The sequence below is a fragment of the Arachis ipaensis genome, chromosome B10 (genome assembly GCF_059453495.1).
Source record: "Arachis ipaensis isolate K30076 ecotype BB chromosome B10, ASM5945349v1, whole genome shotgun sequence".
Taxonomy (NCBI): Eukaryota; Viridiplantae; Streptophyta; class Magnoliopsida; order Fabales; family Fabaceae; genus Arachis; species Arachis ipaensis.
This window is the reverse complement of record NC_142435.1, coordinates 119,222,479-119,237,171: the sequence shown is the minus strand read 5'-3', so window position 1 is coordinate 119,237,171 and position 14,693 is coordinate 119,222,479. Positions and strand designations below refer to the sequence as shown.

The 14,693-nt window shown below is 38.1% G+C and overlaps 2 protein-coding genes across 2 annotated transcripts; both read left to right on the top strand.

Annotated features, from left to right (window-relative positions):
- Positions 1-8,995: 8,995 nt before the first annotated feature.
- Positions 8,996-12,372, top strand: LOC148581475 (uncharacterized; the record flags this gene model as incomplete). The annotated part of the gene is made up of 6 exons (XM_088509717.1): positions 8,996-9,375; positions 9,798-9,873; positions 10,477-10,647; positions 10,957-11,035; positions 11,214-11,261; positions 12,234-12,372. Coding segments are annotated over 4 exons (705 nt in total), but the record flags the coding sequence as incomplete, so codon positions are not given.
- LOC107622761 (monofunctional riboflavin biosynthesis protein RIBA 3, chloroplastic) lies at positions 12,171-14,257 on the top strand. Its single transcript, XM_088509721.1, has 5 exons — positions 12,171-12,502; positions 12,605-12,661; positions 12,838-13,022; positions 13,111-13,330; positions 14,157-14,257. Exons 1-4 carry the CDS (start codon positions 12,398-12,400, stop codon positions 13,154-13,156), a joined length of 393 nt encoding a protein of 130 aa, XP_088365847.1. The 5' UTR covers positions 12,171-12,397; the 3' UTR covers positions 13,157-13,330; positions 14,157-14,257.
- The last annotated feature ends 436 nt before the right edge of the window (positions 14,258-14,693 follow it).

Sequence of the window (14,693 nt, the reverse complement as noted above, 5' to 3'; positions counted from 1 at the left end):
GGAATAATTCTGGCGTTCAAACGCCAGAAAAGGGTGAAAGATTGGCGTCAAACGCCCAGTGGATGCCCACTTCTAGCGTTTAAACGCCAGAAAAGGGAGAAAAGTTGGCGTTAAACGCCCATTCCCTGCCCAGTTCTGGCGTTCAAACGCCAGAAAAGGGTGGGAAGCTGACGTTAAACGCCCATCCAGCACCCAATCCTGGCGTTCAAACGCCAATGAGGGATCAGACACCTGCAAGTGCTGATATCTAAGAAGGCTTCTCCAACCACCTCTGTAGGGAATAAACCTGCAGCAACTAAGGTTGAAGAATATAAAGCCAATATGCCTTATCCTCAGAAACTCCGCCAAGCGGAACAGGATAAACAATTTGCCCGCTTTGCAGACTATCTCAGGACTCTTGAGATAAAGATCCCGTTTGCAGAGGCACTTGAGCAAATACCCTCTTATGCTAAGTTCATGAAAGAGATCTTAAGTCATAAGAAGGATTGGAGAGAAACTGAAAAAGTTTTTCTCACTGAAGAATGCAGTGCAGTCATTCTGAAAAGCTTACCAGAGAAGCTTAAAGATCCAGGAAGCTTTATGATACCATGCACATTAAAGGGTGCTTGTACCAAGACAGCTCTATGTGACATTGGAGCAAGTATCAACCTAATACCTGCATCCACTATCAGAAAGCTTGGCTTGACTGAAGAAGTCAAACTAACCCGGATATGTCTTCAACTTGCTTATGGCTCCATTAAATACCCATCAGGCATAATTGAGGACATGATTGTCAAGGTTGGGCCATTCGCCTTTCTCACTGACTTTGTAGTGCTGGAAATGGAGGAGCACAAGAGTGCAACTCTCATTCTAGGAAGACCTTTCCTAGCAACTGGACGAACTTTTATTGATGTACAAAAAGGGGAAGTGACCCTGAGAGTCAATAAGGATGAGTTCAAGTTAAATGATGTCAAAGCCATGCAGCATCCAGACACATCAAATGACTGCATGAGCGCTGATATTATTGACTCTTTGGTGGAAGAGATCAATATGACTGAAAGTCTTGAATCAGAGCTAGAGGACATCTTTAAAGATGTTCAGCCTGATCTGGAAGAATCAGAGGAAATAAAAGAACCTCTGAAAATTCCTCAGGAAGAGGAGAAACCTCCTAAATCCAAGCTCAAACCACTACTACCATCCCTGAAATATGCATTTCTAGGAGAGGGTGACACTTTTCCAGTGATCATAAGCTCTGCTTTAAATCCACAGGAAGAGAAGGCACTAATTCAAGTGCTAAGGACACACAAGACAGCTCTTGGGTGGTCCATAAGCGATCTTAAGGGCATTAGCCCAGCAAGATGCATGCACAAGATCCTATTGGAGGATGATGCTAAGCCAGTGGTACAACCACAGAGGCGGCTAAATCCAGCCATGAAGAAGGTGGTGCAGAAAGAGGTCACTAAGTTACTAGAGGCTGGGATTATTTATCCTATTTCTGATAGCCCCTGGGTAAGCCCTGTCCAAGTTGTACCCAAAAAGGGAGGCATGACAGTGGTTCACAATGAAAAGAATGAACTGGTTCCTACAAGAACAGTTACAGGGTGGCGTATGTGTATCGACTACAGAAGGCTCAATACAGCCACCCGAAAGGATCATTTTCCTTTACCATTCATAGACCAGATGCTAGAGAGACTAGAAGGTCATGACTATTACTGCTTTTTGGATGGCTATTCGGGTTACAACCAAATTGCAGTAGATCCTCAAGACCAAGAGAAAACAGCATTCACATGTCCTTCTGGAGTATTTGCTTACAGAAGGATGCCTTTTGGCCTGTGCAATGCACCTGCAACCTTTCAGAGGTGCATGCTCTCTATCTTCTCTGATATGGTAGAGAAATTCTTGGAAGTCTTCATGGATGACTTTTTAGTATTTGGAGACTCATTCAGCTCCTGCCTTGACCATTTAGCACTTGTTCTGAAAAGATGCCAAGAGACCAACCTAGTTTTAAACTGGGAAAAATGTCACTTTATGGTGACTGAAGGAATTGTCCTTGGGCATAAAATTTCAAACAAGGGAATAGAGGTGGATCAAGCTAAAGTGGAAGTAATTGAAAAATTACCACCACTTGCCAATGTTAAGCCAATCAGAAGCTTTCTGGGGCATGCAAGATTCTATAGGAGGTTTATAAAGGATTTTTCAAAAATTGCAAAACCTCTGAGCAATCTGCTGGCTGCTGACACACCATTTGTGTTTGACACAAAGTGTCTGCAGGCGTTTGAAACTCTAAAAGCTAAGCTAGTCATAGCACCAGTTATTTCTGCACCAGACTAGACATTACCATTTGAACTAATGTGTGATGCCAGTGACCATGCCATTGGTGCAGTGCTAGGACAGAGGTATAACAAGCTTCTGCATGTCATTTACTATACCAGCCGTGTTCTAAATGACGCACAAAAAAACTACACAACCACAGAAAAAGAGCTGCTTGCAGTAGTTTATGCCATTGACAAGTTTAGATCCTATTTAGTAGGTTCAAAGGTGATTGTGTATACTGACCATGCTGCTCTTAAATACCTACTCACAAAGCAGGATTCAAAACCCAGGCTCATAAGATGGGTGTTGCTTCTGCAAGAGTTTGATATAGAAATAAGAGACAGAAAAGGGACAGAGAACCAGGTAGCTAATCACCTGTCCCGGATAGAACCAGTAGCAGGGACGTCCCTCCCTCCTACTGAGATCTTTGAGACCTTTCCGGATGAGCAACTCTTCGCCATTCAGGAAGCACCATGGTTTGCAGACATTGCAAACTATAAAGCTGTGAGGTTCATACCCAAAGAGTATAGCAGGGTGCAAATGAAAAAACTAATTTCTGATGCAAAGTACTACTTATGGGATGAATCATATCTCTTTAAGAGATGTGCAGACGGAATGATCCGCAGATGCATACCTAGAGAGGAGGCACAGAAAATCCTATGACATTGCCATGGATCACAGTATGGAGGACATTTCGGAGGTGAGCGAACAGTCACTAAGGTCCTCCAATGTGGTTTCTACTGGCCTACTCTCTATAGAGATGCCCGAGAGTTTGTGCATAACTGTGACAGTTGCCAGAGAGCTGGTAACTTACCTCATGGTTATGCCATGCCTCAACAAGAGATCTTAGAGATTGAGTTATTTGATGTATGGGGTATTGACTTCATGGGTCCTTTCCCACCATCATACTCAAACACTTACATTCTGGTGGCAGTAGACTACGTATCTAAATGGGTAGAAGCAATTGCCACACCCACTAATGATAGTAAGACAGTGCTGAAGTTCCTCCAAAAACATATCTTCAGCAGATTTGGCGTTCCCAGAGTACTCATTAGTGACGGGGGCACTCATTTCTGCAATAAACAACTTTACTCTGCTATGGTCCGATATGGAATTAGCCATAAAGTAGCAACTCCATATCATCCACAGACAAATGGACAGGCTGAAGTCTCTAATAGAGAACTAAAAAGAATCCTGGAACGGACTATAATTGCCCGTAGAAAGGATTGGGCAAAAAGCTTGGATGATGCTCTGTGGGCATACAGAACAGCATTCAAGACTCCTATAGGAACCTCTCCATACAACTTGTGTATGGCAAGGCCTGTCACCTGCCCATGGAACTGGAACATAAGGTCTACTGGGCAACCAGATTCCTAAACCTGGATGCTAAGTTAGCTGGAGAGAAAAGATTGCTCCAGCTGAATGAGCTAGAGGAATTCAGACTCAATGCTTTTGAAAATGCAAAGATTTATAAGGAGAAAGCAAAAAGGTGGCATGACAAGAAACTGTCATCTAGAGTCTTTGAACCAGGACAGAAGGTTCTGCTGTTTAACTCTAGGCTCAAACTATTCCCCGGGAAATTGAAATCCCGGTGGAGGGGACCATATGTGATTACAAGTGTGTCACCATATGGATATGTTGAGCTTCAGGATATTGACTCTGACAAAAAGTTTTGTTAATGGACAGAGAATCAAACATTATCTTGAAAGCAATTTTGAGCAAGAATGCTCAAAACTGAGCCTAGAATAAAGCTCAGTTAAGGCCCAGCTAAAGACAATAAAGAAGCGCTTACTGGGAGGCAACCCAGCCATTAGCAAGTTATTTGTTATAATTAATACTTATAGAAGTTTGATATAAATTTTCTTCAGGATTAATAATCAAATTGTAGGAATTCACAAAGTTACAGAAGGATTCAGTGCAAAAAGCAGAGAAAAGGAACTCACTGGCAAGAAAACACCAGTAAGGGGCATTTTGGGCGTTAAACGCCAGAATTGCAGCATCCTGGGCGTTCAGAAAAACGCCCAGTAACAAAAGATTTCTGGCGTTTAACGCCAGCCAGGGTATCTAGCTGGGCGTTTAACGCCCACAATGGCCAATATATGGGCGTTAAATGCCAAAATGGATACCATTCTGGGCGTTTAACACCAGAAAGGCAGGGGGAGAGGATTTTGTTTTCCACTTCAAAATTTTTCAAAATTTTCATGTTTTGACTCAAAATTTTCTGCATAAACATGTTACAAATTTTCATCATTCACCTTCAAGTTTCAAAAATTCAACAATTTTCTAAATCCCTTTTCAAATTTCTTTCAAATCATTCCTAAATCTTCTTTAAAAACTCAAATATCTTCTCAATTTCTTTCCAAATCTTTTCCAACTCATCACATCATCTCTTAATTCTTAGATGCATCAACAAATTTTCAGATTTAACCTCTTCATATCTTTTCCATTTAAAAATCTCATCTTTTTCATATCATGGTTCTATTTTTTTTTCTCTTCACCAATCATATCTTTATGTCATATCTTTTTCAAATTTTTGAAATTCCTCCCCTCCACTTATAAATACACATTTGGCCATCCCCACCTCTCCACCATTCGAATTTGCCTCTCCTCCTATCTCTCTCATTTCCCTTCTTTTGCTTGAGGACAAGCAAACCTCTAAGTTTGGTGTGTTTTTCTGTGATCACCGAGCTAAGACTCATTAAGATCATGGCTCCTAAAGGAAAACAAACCAACTCAAGAGGCAAGAAAGAGAATACTCCAAAGAGTCTTTGGAATCAAGAGAGGTTCTTAACTAAAGAACATGCAGACCATTACCACAAAATAATGGGTCTGAGGTCAGTGATCTCGGAAGTTAAATTCGATCTGAAAGAAGACGAATATCCGGAGATCCAAGAGCAAATTCGAAACAGAGGATGGGAAATTCTAGCTAATCCTGAGACAAAGGTTGGAAGAAACATGGTTCAGGAATTCTACTCAAATCTGTGGCTGACAGATAAGCAGAGAATAATTGGAACTGCCTTTCATACCTACAGAACTATGGTCAGAGGGAGGATTATTTACTTCCACCTGGACAAAATAAGAGAGGTCTTCAAACTGCCTCAACTACAAGATGATCCAGAATCCTTTAATAGAAGAATGGTGAGAGTAGATAAGGGGTTGAACCAAGTTCTAGAGGACATATAGCTCCCTAGAACTAAGTGGATGACCAATTCAAAAGGTGTCCCAAACCAACTCAAGAGAGGAGATCTCAAACCAGTCGCAAGAGGCTGGTTGGACTTCATTGGGTGTTCTATACTGCCCACTAGCAACCGCTCTGAGGTCACTATCAAAAGAGCAGTGATGATTCATTGTATTATGCTGGAAAACGAAGTGGAGATTCATCATCTGATTTCTTGTGAGATTTACACAATTGCAAACAAGAACTCCACTGAAGCCAAACTGGCATACCCAAGCTTAATTTCTCTGCTATGTAAAGATGCTGGGGTGAGGATGGGAGTAGATGAATTCATCCCAATCGAACACCCAATCACCAAGAAGTCAATAGAAGGACAACAAGTGCAAGATAACTCCATCAAAAGGAGGGCGCAGGAGTTCCTCCCAGAAATCCCTGAAATTGACTACTGGACTCGCCTAGAAGCATCTGTCACCAAGCTGCAAGAAGCTGTGGAGCAACTTAAGGAAGAACAGAAGAATCAAAACTGCATGCTCTGCAAGCTGCTTAAGGAACAGGAGAAGCAGGGGCGTGAGCTATAGGAGCTGAAGCGCCAGAAGCTCTCCCTTGAAGGACCAAACACCCCACAGAAGGAAGGAGCATCCACTTCTCAAAATCAAGGTTGTTGAGTCCTAACTCTGTGATAACCTTTATTATTAGGAATCTATTTTAAGAGTCATTTATTTTTCTGTTTTTAATTTTCTGTCTTCTATTATTATTGGTCTGCTCTTATATTTATTTTTGAGTCTTATTTTTATTTTTCATGATTAATAAAATTTAAAGTTTATGTCTTAAAGCTATGAATGTCCTATAAATCCATCACCTTTCTTAAAGGAAAAATGTTTTAAATCACAAAAGAACAAGAAGTACATGATTTCAAATTCATCCTTGAAATTAGTTTAATTATTTTGATGTGGTGACAATACTTTTTGTTTTCTGAATGAATGCTTGAACAGTGCATATGTCTTTTGAATTTGTTGTTTATGAATGTTAAAATTGTTGGCTCTTGAAAGAATGATGGAAAAGGAGAAATGTTATTGATAATCTGAAAAATCATAACATTGATTCTTGAAGCAAGAAAAAGCAGTGAAAAGCTTGCGAAAAAAAAAGGGCGAAAAAAAGAAAAGAAAAAGAAAGAAAAAATGAAAAAGCAAGCAGAAAAAGCCAGTAGCCCTTTAAACCAAAAGGCAAGGGTAATAGAAAGGATCCAAGACTTTGAGCATCAGTGGATAGGAGGGTCCACAGGAATAAAATCCTGGTCTAAGCGGCTAAACCAAGCTGTCCCTAACCATGTGCTTGTGGCGTGAAGGTGTCAAGTAAAAACTTGAGACTGAGCGGTTAAAGTCGTGGTCCAAAGCAAAAAGAGTGTGCTTAAGAACTCTGGACACCTCTAATTGGGGACTCTAGCAAAGCTGAGTCACAATCTGAAAAGGTTCACCCAGTTATGTGTCTGTGGCATTTATGTATCCGGTGGTAATACTGGAAAACAAAATGCTTAGGGTCACGACCAAGACTCATAAAGTAACTGTGTTCAAGAATCAACAAATATTGAACTAGGAGAATCAATAACACTATCTAAATTCTGAGTTTCTAAAGATGCCAATCATTCTAAACTTCAAGGGATAGAGTGAGATGCCAAAACTGTTCAGAGGCAAAAAGCTACTAGTCCCGCTCATCTAATTGGAGCTAAGTTTCATTGATAATTTGGAATTTATAGTATATTCTCTTCTTTTTATCCTATTTGATTTTCAGTTGCTTGGGGACAAGCAACAATTTAAGTTTGGTGTTGTGATGAGCGGATAATTTATACGCTTTTTGGCATTATTTTTAGTATATTTTTAGTATATTTTAGTTAGTTTTTATTATGTTTTTATTAGTTTTTATTCAAAAATTATATTTTTGGACTTTACTATGAGTTTGTGTATTTTTCTGTGATTTCAGGTATTTTCTGGCTGAAATTGAGGGACCTGAGCAAAAATCTGATTCAGAGGTTGAAAAAGGACGGCAGATGCTGTTGGATTCTGACCTACCTGCACTCGAAGTGGATTTTCTGGAGCTACAGAAACCCAATTGGCGCGCTCTCAATTGTGTTGAAAAGTAGACATCATGGGCTTTCCAGAAATATATAATAGCCCATACTTTGCTCGAGATTTAATGGCCCAAACTGGCGTTCCAAATCAGCATAAAAATTCTGGCGTCAAAACGCCAGAACTGGCATAAAAGCTGGAGTTAAACGCCCAAACTGGCACAAAAGCTGGCGTTTAACTCCAAGAAAAGTCTCTACATGTGAAAGCTTCAATGCTCAGTCCAAGCACACACCAAATGGGTCCGGAAGTGGATTATGCATCATTTACTTATTTCTGTAAACCCTAGGCTACTAGTTTTCTATAAATAGGACCTTTTGCTATTGTATTTGGACACCTCATGACACTTCACACGTTTCATATTGTATTCTCTATGGCATGAGTCTCTAAACCCCATGGTTGGGGTTGAGGAGCTCTGCTGTGTCTCGATGAATTAATGCAATTACTATTGTTTTCCATTCTATCACGCTTGTTTCTATTCTAAGATATTCACTCGCACTTCAACTTGATGAATGTGATGATCCGTGACACTCATCATTATTCTCACCTATGAACGCGTGCCTAAGAACCACCTCCGTTCTATCTGCAATAGCTTGAGTGCATATCTCTTGGGTTTCTAATCTAAGATTAGAACCTCCGTGGTATAGGCTAGAATTATTGGCGGCCATTCCTGAGATCCGGAAAGTCTAAACCTTGTCTGTGGTATTTCGAGTAGGATCTGGGAAGGGATGACTGTGACGAGCTTCAAACTCACGAGTGCTAGGCGTAGTGACAGACGCAAAAGGATCAATGGATCCTATTCCAACATGAGTGAGAACCGACAGATGATTAGCCATGCGGTGACAGCGCATTTGGACCATTTTCACTGAGAGGACGGATGGTAGCCATTGACAACGGTGATCCACCAACATACAGCTTGCCATGGAAGGAGCCTTGCATGCATGAAGAAGAAGACAGTAGGAAAGCAGAGATTCAGAAGATAGAGCATCTCCAAAACCTCAACCTGCTCTCTATTACTGCAAAACTAGTATTTATTTCATGTTCTTTTACTTTTTACAATTAAATATGAGAATTATTGATATCCTGACTAAGAGTTACAAGATAACCATAGCTTGCTTCAAGCCGACAATCTCCGTGGGATCGACCCTTACTCACGTAAGGTATTACTTGGACGACCCAGTGCACTTGCTGGTTAGTTGTGCGGAATTGCAAAAGTGTGATTGTGATTTCGTGCACCACGGTTCTATAATATTGCCGTAATATTTGAATATTATGACGTCTTTGATTATTACCGTAATTAATTGGTAGTTAACAGCATTATTTTTATTCTGGCAGTTTTAAATGCCATTATCAACTTGTATAAAATGCTCAACCCTAAATTAACCCCTCATTACTGTGTTGAACTTGAAATGCTGCCAGTGTGAGAGAAATCTTGAAGCTCTGCCACTGCGATCTCCTCTGTCACGATCTCTCCTCCAACGACGACTCTCTCCAACGACGATCTCCTCCTGCCAGCGACGTCTTCCCCAGCGACGGTCTCCTCCGGCAACGTCTCCTCCGGCAACGTCTCCTCCAGCGGCGTCTCCTCCAGCAGCGACCTCTTTCTACGACGTCTTCTCCAGTGACGGTCTCCTTCAACGACGTCTCCTCCTGTAACTTCTCCTCCAGCGACGTCTCTTCCAGCGGCTTCTCCTCTAGCGACGATGTCCTCCTGCAGCATTCTCCTACGCCGGCAATCTCATCAATCGAGCTATTGAGCTGCAAGATTCTCTTCCGGCAGACTCACGAGTAGGTTCTTCTCTTTCTTTGCTTTTGTTCTCTAAAAAATATTTCATTCTAATCGATGGTCTTAGGCTTGCCTTAGGTTAGATGAACAAATTTAATTAAAATTGGTTTGAATCTCAGTATAGTATGTTTATCGTTCTTTATTCTCAGCATGTATGTGCTCTATTTTGTTGTTCAATTTCCATAAAAGAAAAGAGAAAAACACTCTTTGTAATTATTATATTCTTTTGATTTGTTATAAAATTATATCATTGCTTTGCTTTTCTGGATGAGTTATGATTTGAGTACGACAGAATACTTTTAAAATTAACTTTCTAAGAGATTATATTTAGTTTATTGAACTATAGTAATTTCTCATGTTAGTATACTCATCTTTGTCAGGGCTTTGTCCTGTCTGATCCAAAGAATAGGGTGTTCCTTTGCAGTTTTCTCATTGTGATATCATTGGTTTGTGGTGCTTATTTAGTTGGCAATGCATTCACCACCAAGGAGTATAAACAAGTAAGTACGAATTTCTATTCCAAACTTCTAACTCTGAAATCTGAATTGCTAGAAAGAAAGAGAGAAGATTGTTATAGCGTAACTTTTTATGGTCGTGGTGTTGTAGAGCTTTCTTTTTCTTTTCTTCATCCCATTCTTTTTACTTCAAGTACAAGAATGAAATCTCTGCCTCACTGCAATCTGTAACAAACAAAACTTAGTGTGCTTTAGTTGGATTTTACACCATTGGTACTCAAATTTCTTCTATAATACATAAAATGAATAATATTAAATTTTATTATGTATATAAGTCAAGTAAAGCATCCCAAACACTACATTAGTTTGAGTATCTAACAATTTTGTTGTATCTTACACATTATGTCTCTAAAAAGTCTCAAAATGATATTTGAGTCATTGCTGTCTTATACTCTATCTCTAGTGTTTCTATCCTTCAATCTTTATATGATGGCTTCATTCATGTACTAATAAATAGTCATAATCTCCATAGATGCAAATATCATTTACCTTATTTTTATTATATAGAGTCTTTTCTCCTTTCTCCCCTGTCTGCTGCACTTTGAAGTTTGAACCCAACTCCTATATATTTTCTTCTTCTTCTCCTAGGCGAAGGACACCTTCAAAGTTCCCTTCAAATCTGAAGGGAAGGGAAACTTCAGAACAGTGAGCTTCAAATTCAAAGCAGTTGCACCAAGAACAAGACTCGTATTCTACAACTCCTTTTACCATACCAGAATTGATGATTATGAATCTCTCTGTGGCCCTGTTCTTGACCAGGTTATAGTGTTCCCTGTCGCCTAAGTTATTAAACCATTAATGTAGTACTCAGTAACTATGATTTTTGCAAGTTACTTGAGCCTGTCTTCTGTATAATTGCACGAGACCATACCACTCCTTCTGTATAATTTTAATTTCTGTTCATTACAAAATTTGGCTCAAGAGTTTGAAGATCAAATTTTTAATCATGGGAGTTGAATGTTCATGAAATGATTAAGTAGTATATTTTAGTTTTTGATTATTACCATGTGTTATTGGAAATCATGAGTTTCAATAAGCATGCATTTGTTTCACGACTTGTGGTTGCAGGCAATAATTGATTGCAGATTTTTTACATTGCTTGCGGTAGCAGGATCTTTTACTTGGCTCGGTACTTTGTTTTGTTGAGGTAATAATTTCACTACTTGATAATTTCATAAGTCGTATTTTAGGTAAAGCACGTAATTACACCCTTCTTCTTGTTGCTTATTTTGTTAACTATCTTCTAAAAAATGTTATTATAGTTGATAGTATTACATGCTAACATCTAAAATTGGTTCACAATTACTTCATTATATGCCTTGTAGTTCCAATACTTTCTCAAGGACCTTGTAAATTATGATGTTAAATATCAGGTATGTACAATTGTACATAAGTTTTTATCATTTAAAAAACTATTATTATTCTTTATTTTCTTAGTATACCCACTTTTATGTGATGCCGGATCCAATACGAGTCATTGTTCTTTATGGGAACGCACCTAGAACACATCATGCTATATGAGTCTTCCAGGAAAAAACACTTGCGAAAATAAATAGAAATAAAAATAATTGGAACATGCTCAATAGTAAAACTTGAAGGCAGAAAATATTTAAAGCCTCTAAATTACTAATGATAACATGCTCAAATAGTAAAACTTCATCTTGCTTTTGTATACTAATTCCCTATATTTTGTTCATGTATGCATTAAATAACCTTATACTTTCTAAACTTATAGCTAATTAGTTAGCAACATCATGATAGTGGAAGCAACATGTTCACTTGAGTGTGTAATTCAAAATATTAAGCAAATTAACATCCTAAACAGAAAGGACTTGAAGAATTCTAAAAAGAACAATACTAAGATTGGTAGTTACCCCTCATATACGCCGCCAATGTCTGATTAAAATTGCAGAGTTAGCTTTTTAAGAAGCAAAGATTGGTTAGCCATCCCTAGTTTAAAAGTAACTAGAAAATAATTAGTTAGAGATTTTCTTTGGGGGTTTGGGATATGAATACCTTTTACTTTTTACCTTCTTTTGCTGCTTTGCTCATGGTTTTTTTAATGTTAATATGGTTTCTTTATCAGATACCCAAAGCTATTTATGTTCTTTAATACAGAGTTTATTCACTTAGTTCAGTTTTGGTTTCACTGTGAGGATGCTTTATCCTCTTTTGTACTCATGTCCTCTCTCCTAATTAAATTTGAAGTTTCCCCCTTATGAAATTGTAGATATGCCATTGTTTCTTTTTTAATTCAATATCTACCATAATATAACCATCCATTTTTGTTATTTTCATCTTGTTGTTGACCTTTGTTATACAACCTTCTTGTGAACCTGAAAAAGAGAAGCAGCTTTTAGGAGTAAGCACAAGCGAACCACAGCAGAAATTGAGACCAAAAAGGTTGGTTCCACTCAGCCATACTTCAGAGGAAAATATAGTTACTGTTCCCACTACTAAAGGTGGAGTGAGAAGGAAACATCATCGAGCGTGGACTCTTGTTGAGGTAATGAAGTTGGTTGACGGTGTATCACGGTGTAGCGCAGGGAGGTGGTCTGAGATCAAACTGCTCTCCTTTTCATCACACTCGTATCGTACCTCTGTCGATCTTAAGGTAAGCAGTTTTGAGGTCTGGTCGTGTTAAAGCTAGTCAGCAAAGTACATGGCTCGATTTTGTTATCACTAAATTGCACTAAAAATAGATTTTGCTTTGCAGGATAAGTGGAGGAATTTGCTCAAGGCTAGCTTTGCTCAGGCACCTGCAGATGAAGGGGTAAGAGTCATGATTTTGCAAAATTAATCTTGCTTATTAAAGAGTTTATATAAACATGATTTGTGCTTAAAAATTATTTGAAAATTAGTTCCTACAAACATTCCAGGAACTGTTTCAACATGCATGCATGTGACTTAAGTTGCTTAATATTTTACTACCTGTCCAAAATTAATTAGGCATTTAGGAGAGCAGGTTATACTGAGGCTTCAGTTGATCGGGTTTCACCTGCTGGATTGCCACCAGTTTCTGTTCTTTCAGCTCTTGTTAATGATGAGGATGGATCCATGTCTTCTTTGCCCACTCTAACAAACTTAGCATTGGAATACAACTTTCCTATTGTATCAATTACTGATTTGATAAGGTAATATATAGAGGCATCATTTAGCTTGATGCATATAAAATCACTCTATCTCCTTTGCTTGATGCATATATCTCTTTTTTTCTTATAGCAGCGTGAAGAAGGAAAAAGAAGATATGTATCCTGAAATGGAATGAGAGAGGAGAAGGAAAACATAGGGTAACACATACAAGAAGAAATAATGACTCAGTGCAACAGTAATGATTACCCTAAACAATCATAGCACCATTGTGGAGAGGAACAAAGATAGCTTAATTAGCAAAACTTGTCCATCAGGCGGTCATCATATCAAATGCCAACAAGACCACTAGGTTATTAATTCTTTTACATTTTTGTACTTCAATTTTGCATATGTGTTTTTTATTTGTAGAATTGGGGTGCTCATGATTATTATTTATTATGATACAATGTGATCTCATTATAACTTCCCTTGAGCAAGGTTGCAAGTCTGAGTATTTTGAATGAAAAGAACCAAAGCTGGGAGATTTTTGTTTTAGGCTTTTAGCCTATAGTGGGTTTGCTTGGCTCACGCTAGATTAATTTAGGTACATTGGACTCTAGTTTTTAATTAAAAACAAGATCGCATTAATTTGAGTAAACGAGGATCGTGTTATAGTCTTAGGGTCTATATATGTATACAGTGATCTTACTAAGTTCAAGCTACATTAATTTGGAACATTGACATGTGGAATTATAAATCACGGTGTTCTAGGTGAAAATAACTATTTTGTTAGTTTCAGTTCACACCAAAATTTTGAGTTAAAATTTTGGCTGCAAGAGCTGCCCTATATTAGCTTGAGCATTTTATTTAATTTTGATGTATCAAAATATTATTAGTCCGTTGTTTATCTAGGAAACAGAAATGCTTAATTTTGCTCGGTGTCTCGTTATAATTTTGTACTGAAACTGCATTTTTAGTTCTACATTTACTGCTTATATTAATGACATGTGGTGTAAAATATTAGCAACTCAGCTACTTAATTTTTAGTGATGACTCTTCAATTCAAGAAGGTTGGCCCTTTGTTTTCTTTTTATTGCTCATTCCTGTTTAGAATTGATTGATAAACTTAATGGAACTGTGAAAGTTGTTACTGATATGTATTCTGGTTAATATGTTTGAAGAAACTAATCTGATAGGAACCAATCTATAGCAACGTGTTGGTCTTGTTAGATCAAGTAAAGAAATGAGATCACCGGCCATCCAAAACATACATAACAGGAACAAGGAAAAGAAGAAAGGTTCACACTGATATTGATGGCAGTGAAACAAGGTGGCACAAAATTATCGCATATATATATATGCACTTCTATTGGAATACAATGACTATGTTCCTCCAAATAAAGAGGTCTAATCACTTTACTCTGAAGTTCCCTTTAAGATTGACTAATCTTTTTCGACTTTGATAGATTTATCTCCTAAAATCTTAATATCTTAGTCTGCATTTGAGATGATTTATATTCTAAGTTACGTTGCCCTCTCACACACTTCATATGGTATAGGCTTACTGGTAAATAATATATAAACTTCTGCCACATTTTCCTAAAGTTTAACTTAATTATGAAGAGTGGGTGTAAAAGATATTGAACTTGTTAAGGACCTGTTCATATAAGCTCTGGTACAGTGTTAAGCATAAGTTTCCTTGAAGCTTAAAGTTCGTTTTTCTTAAAGTGCTC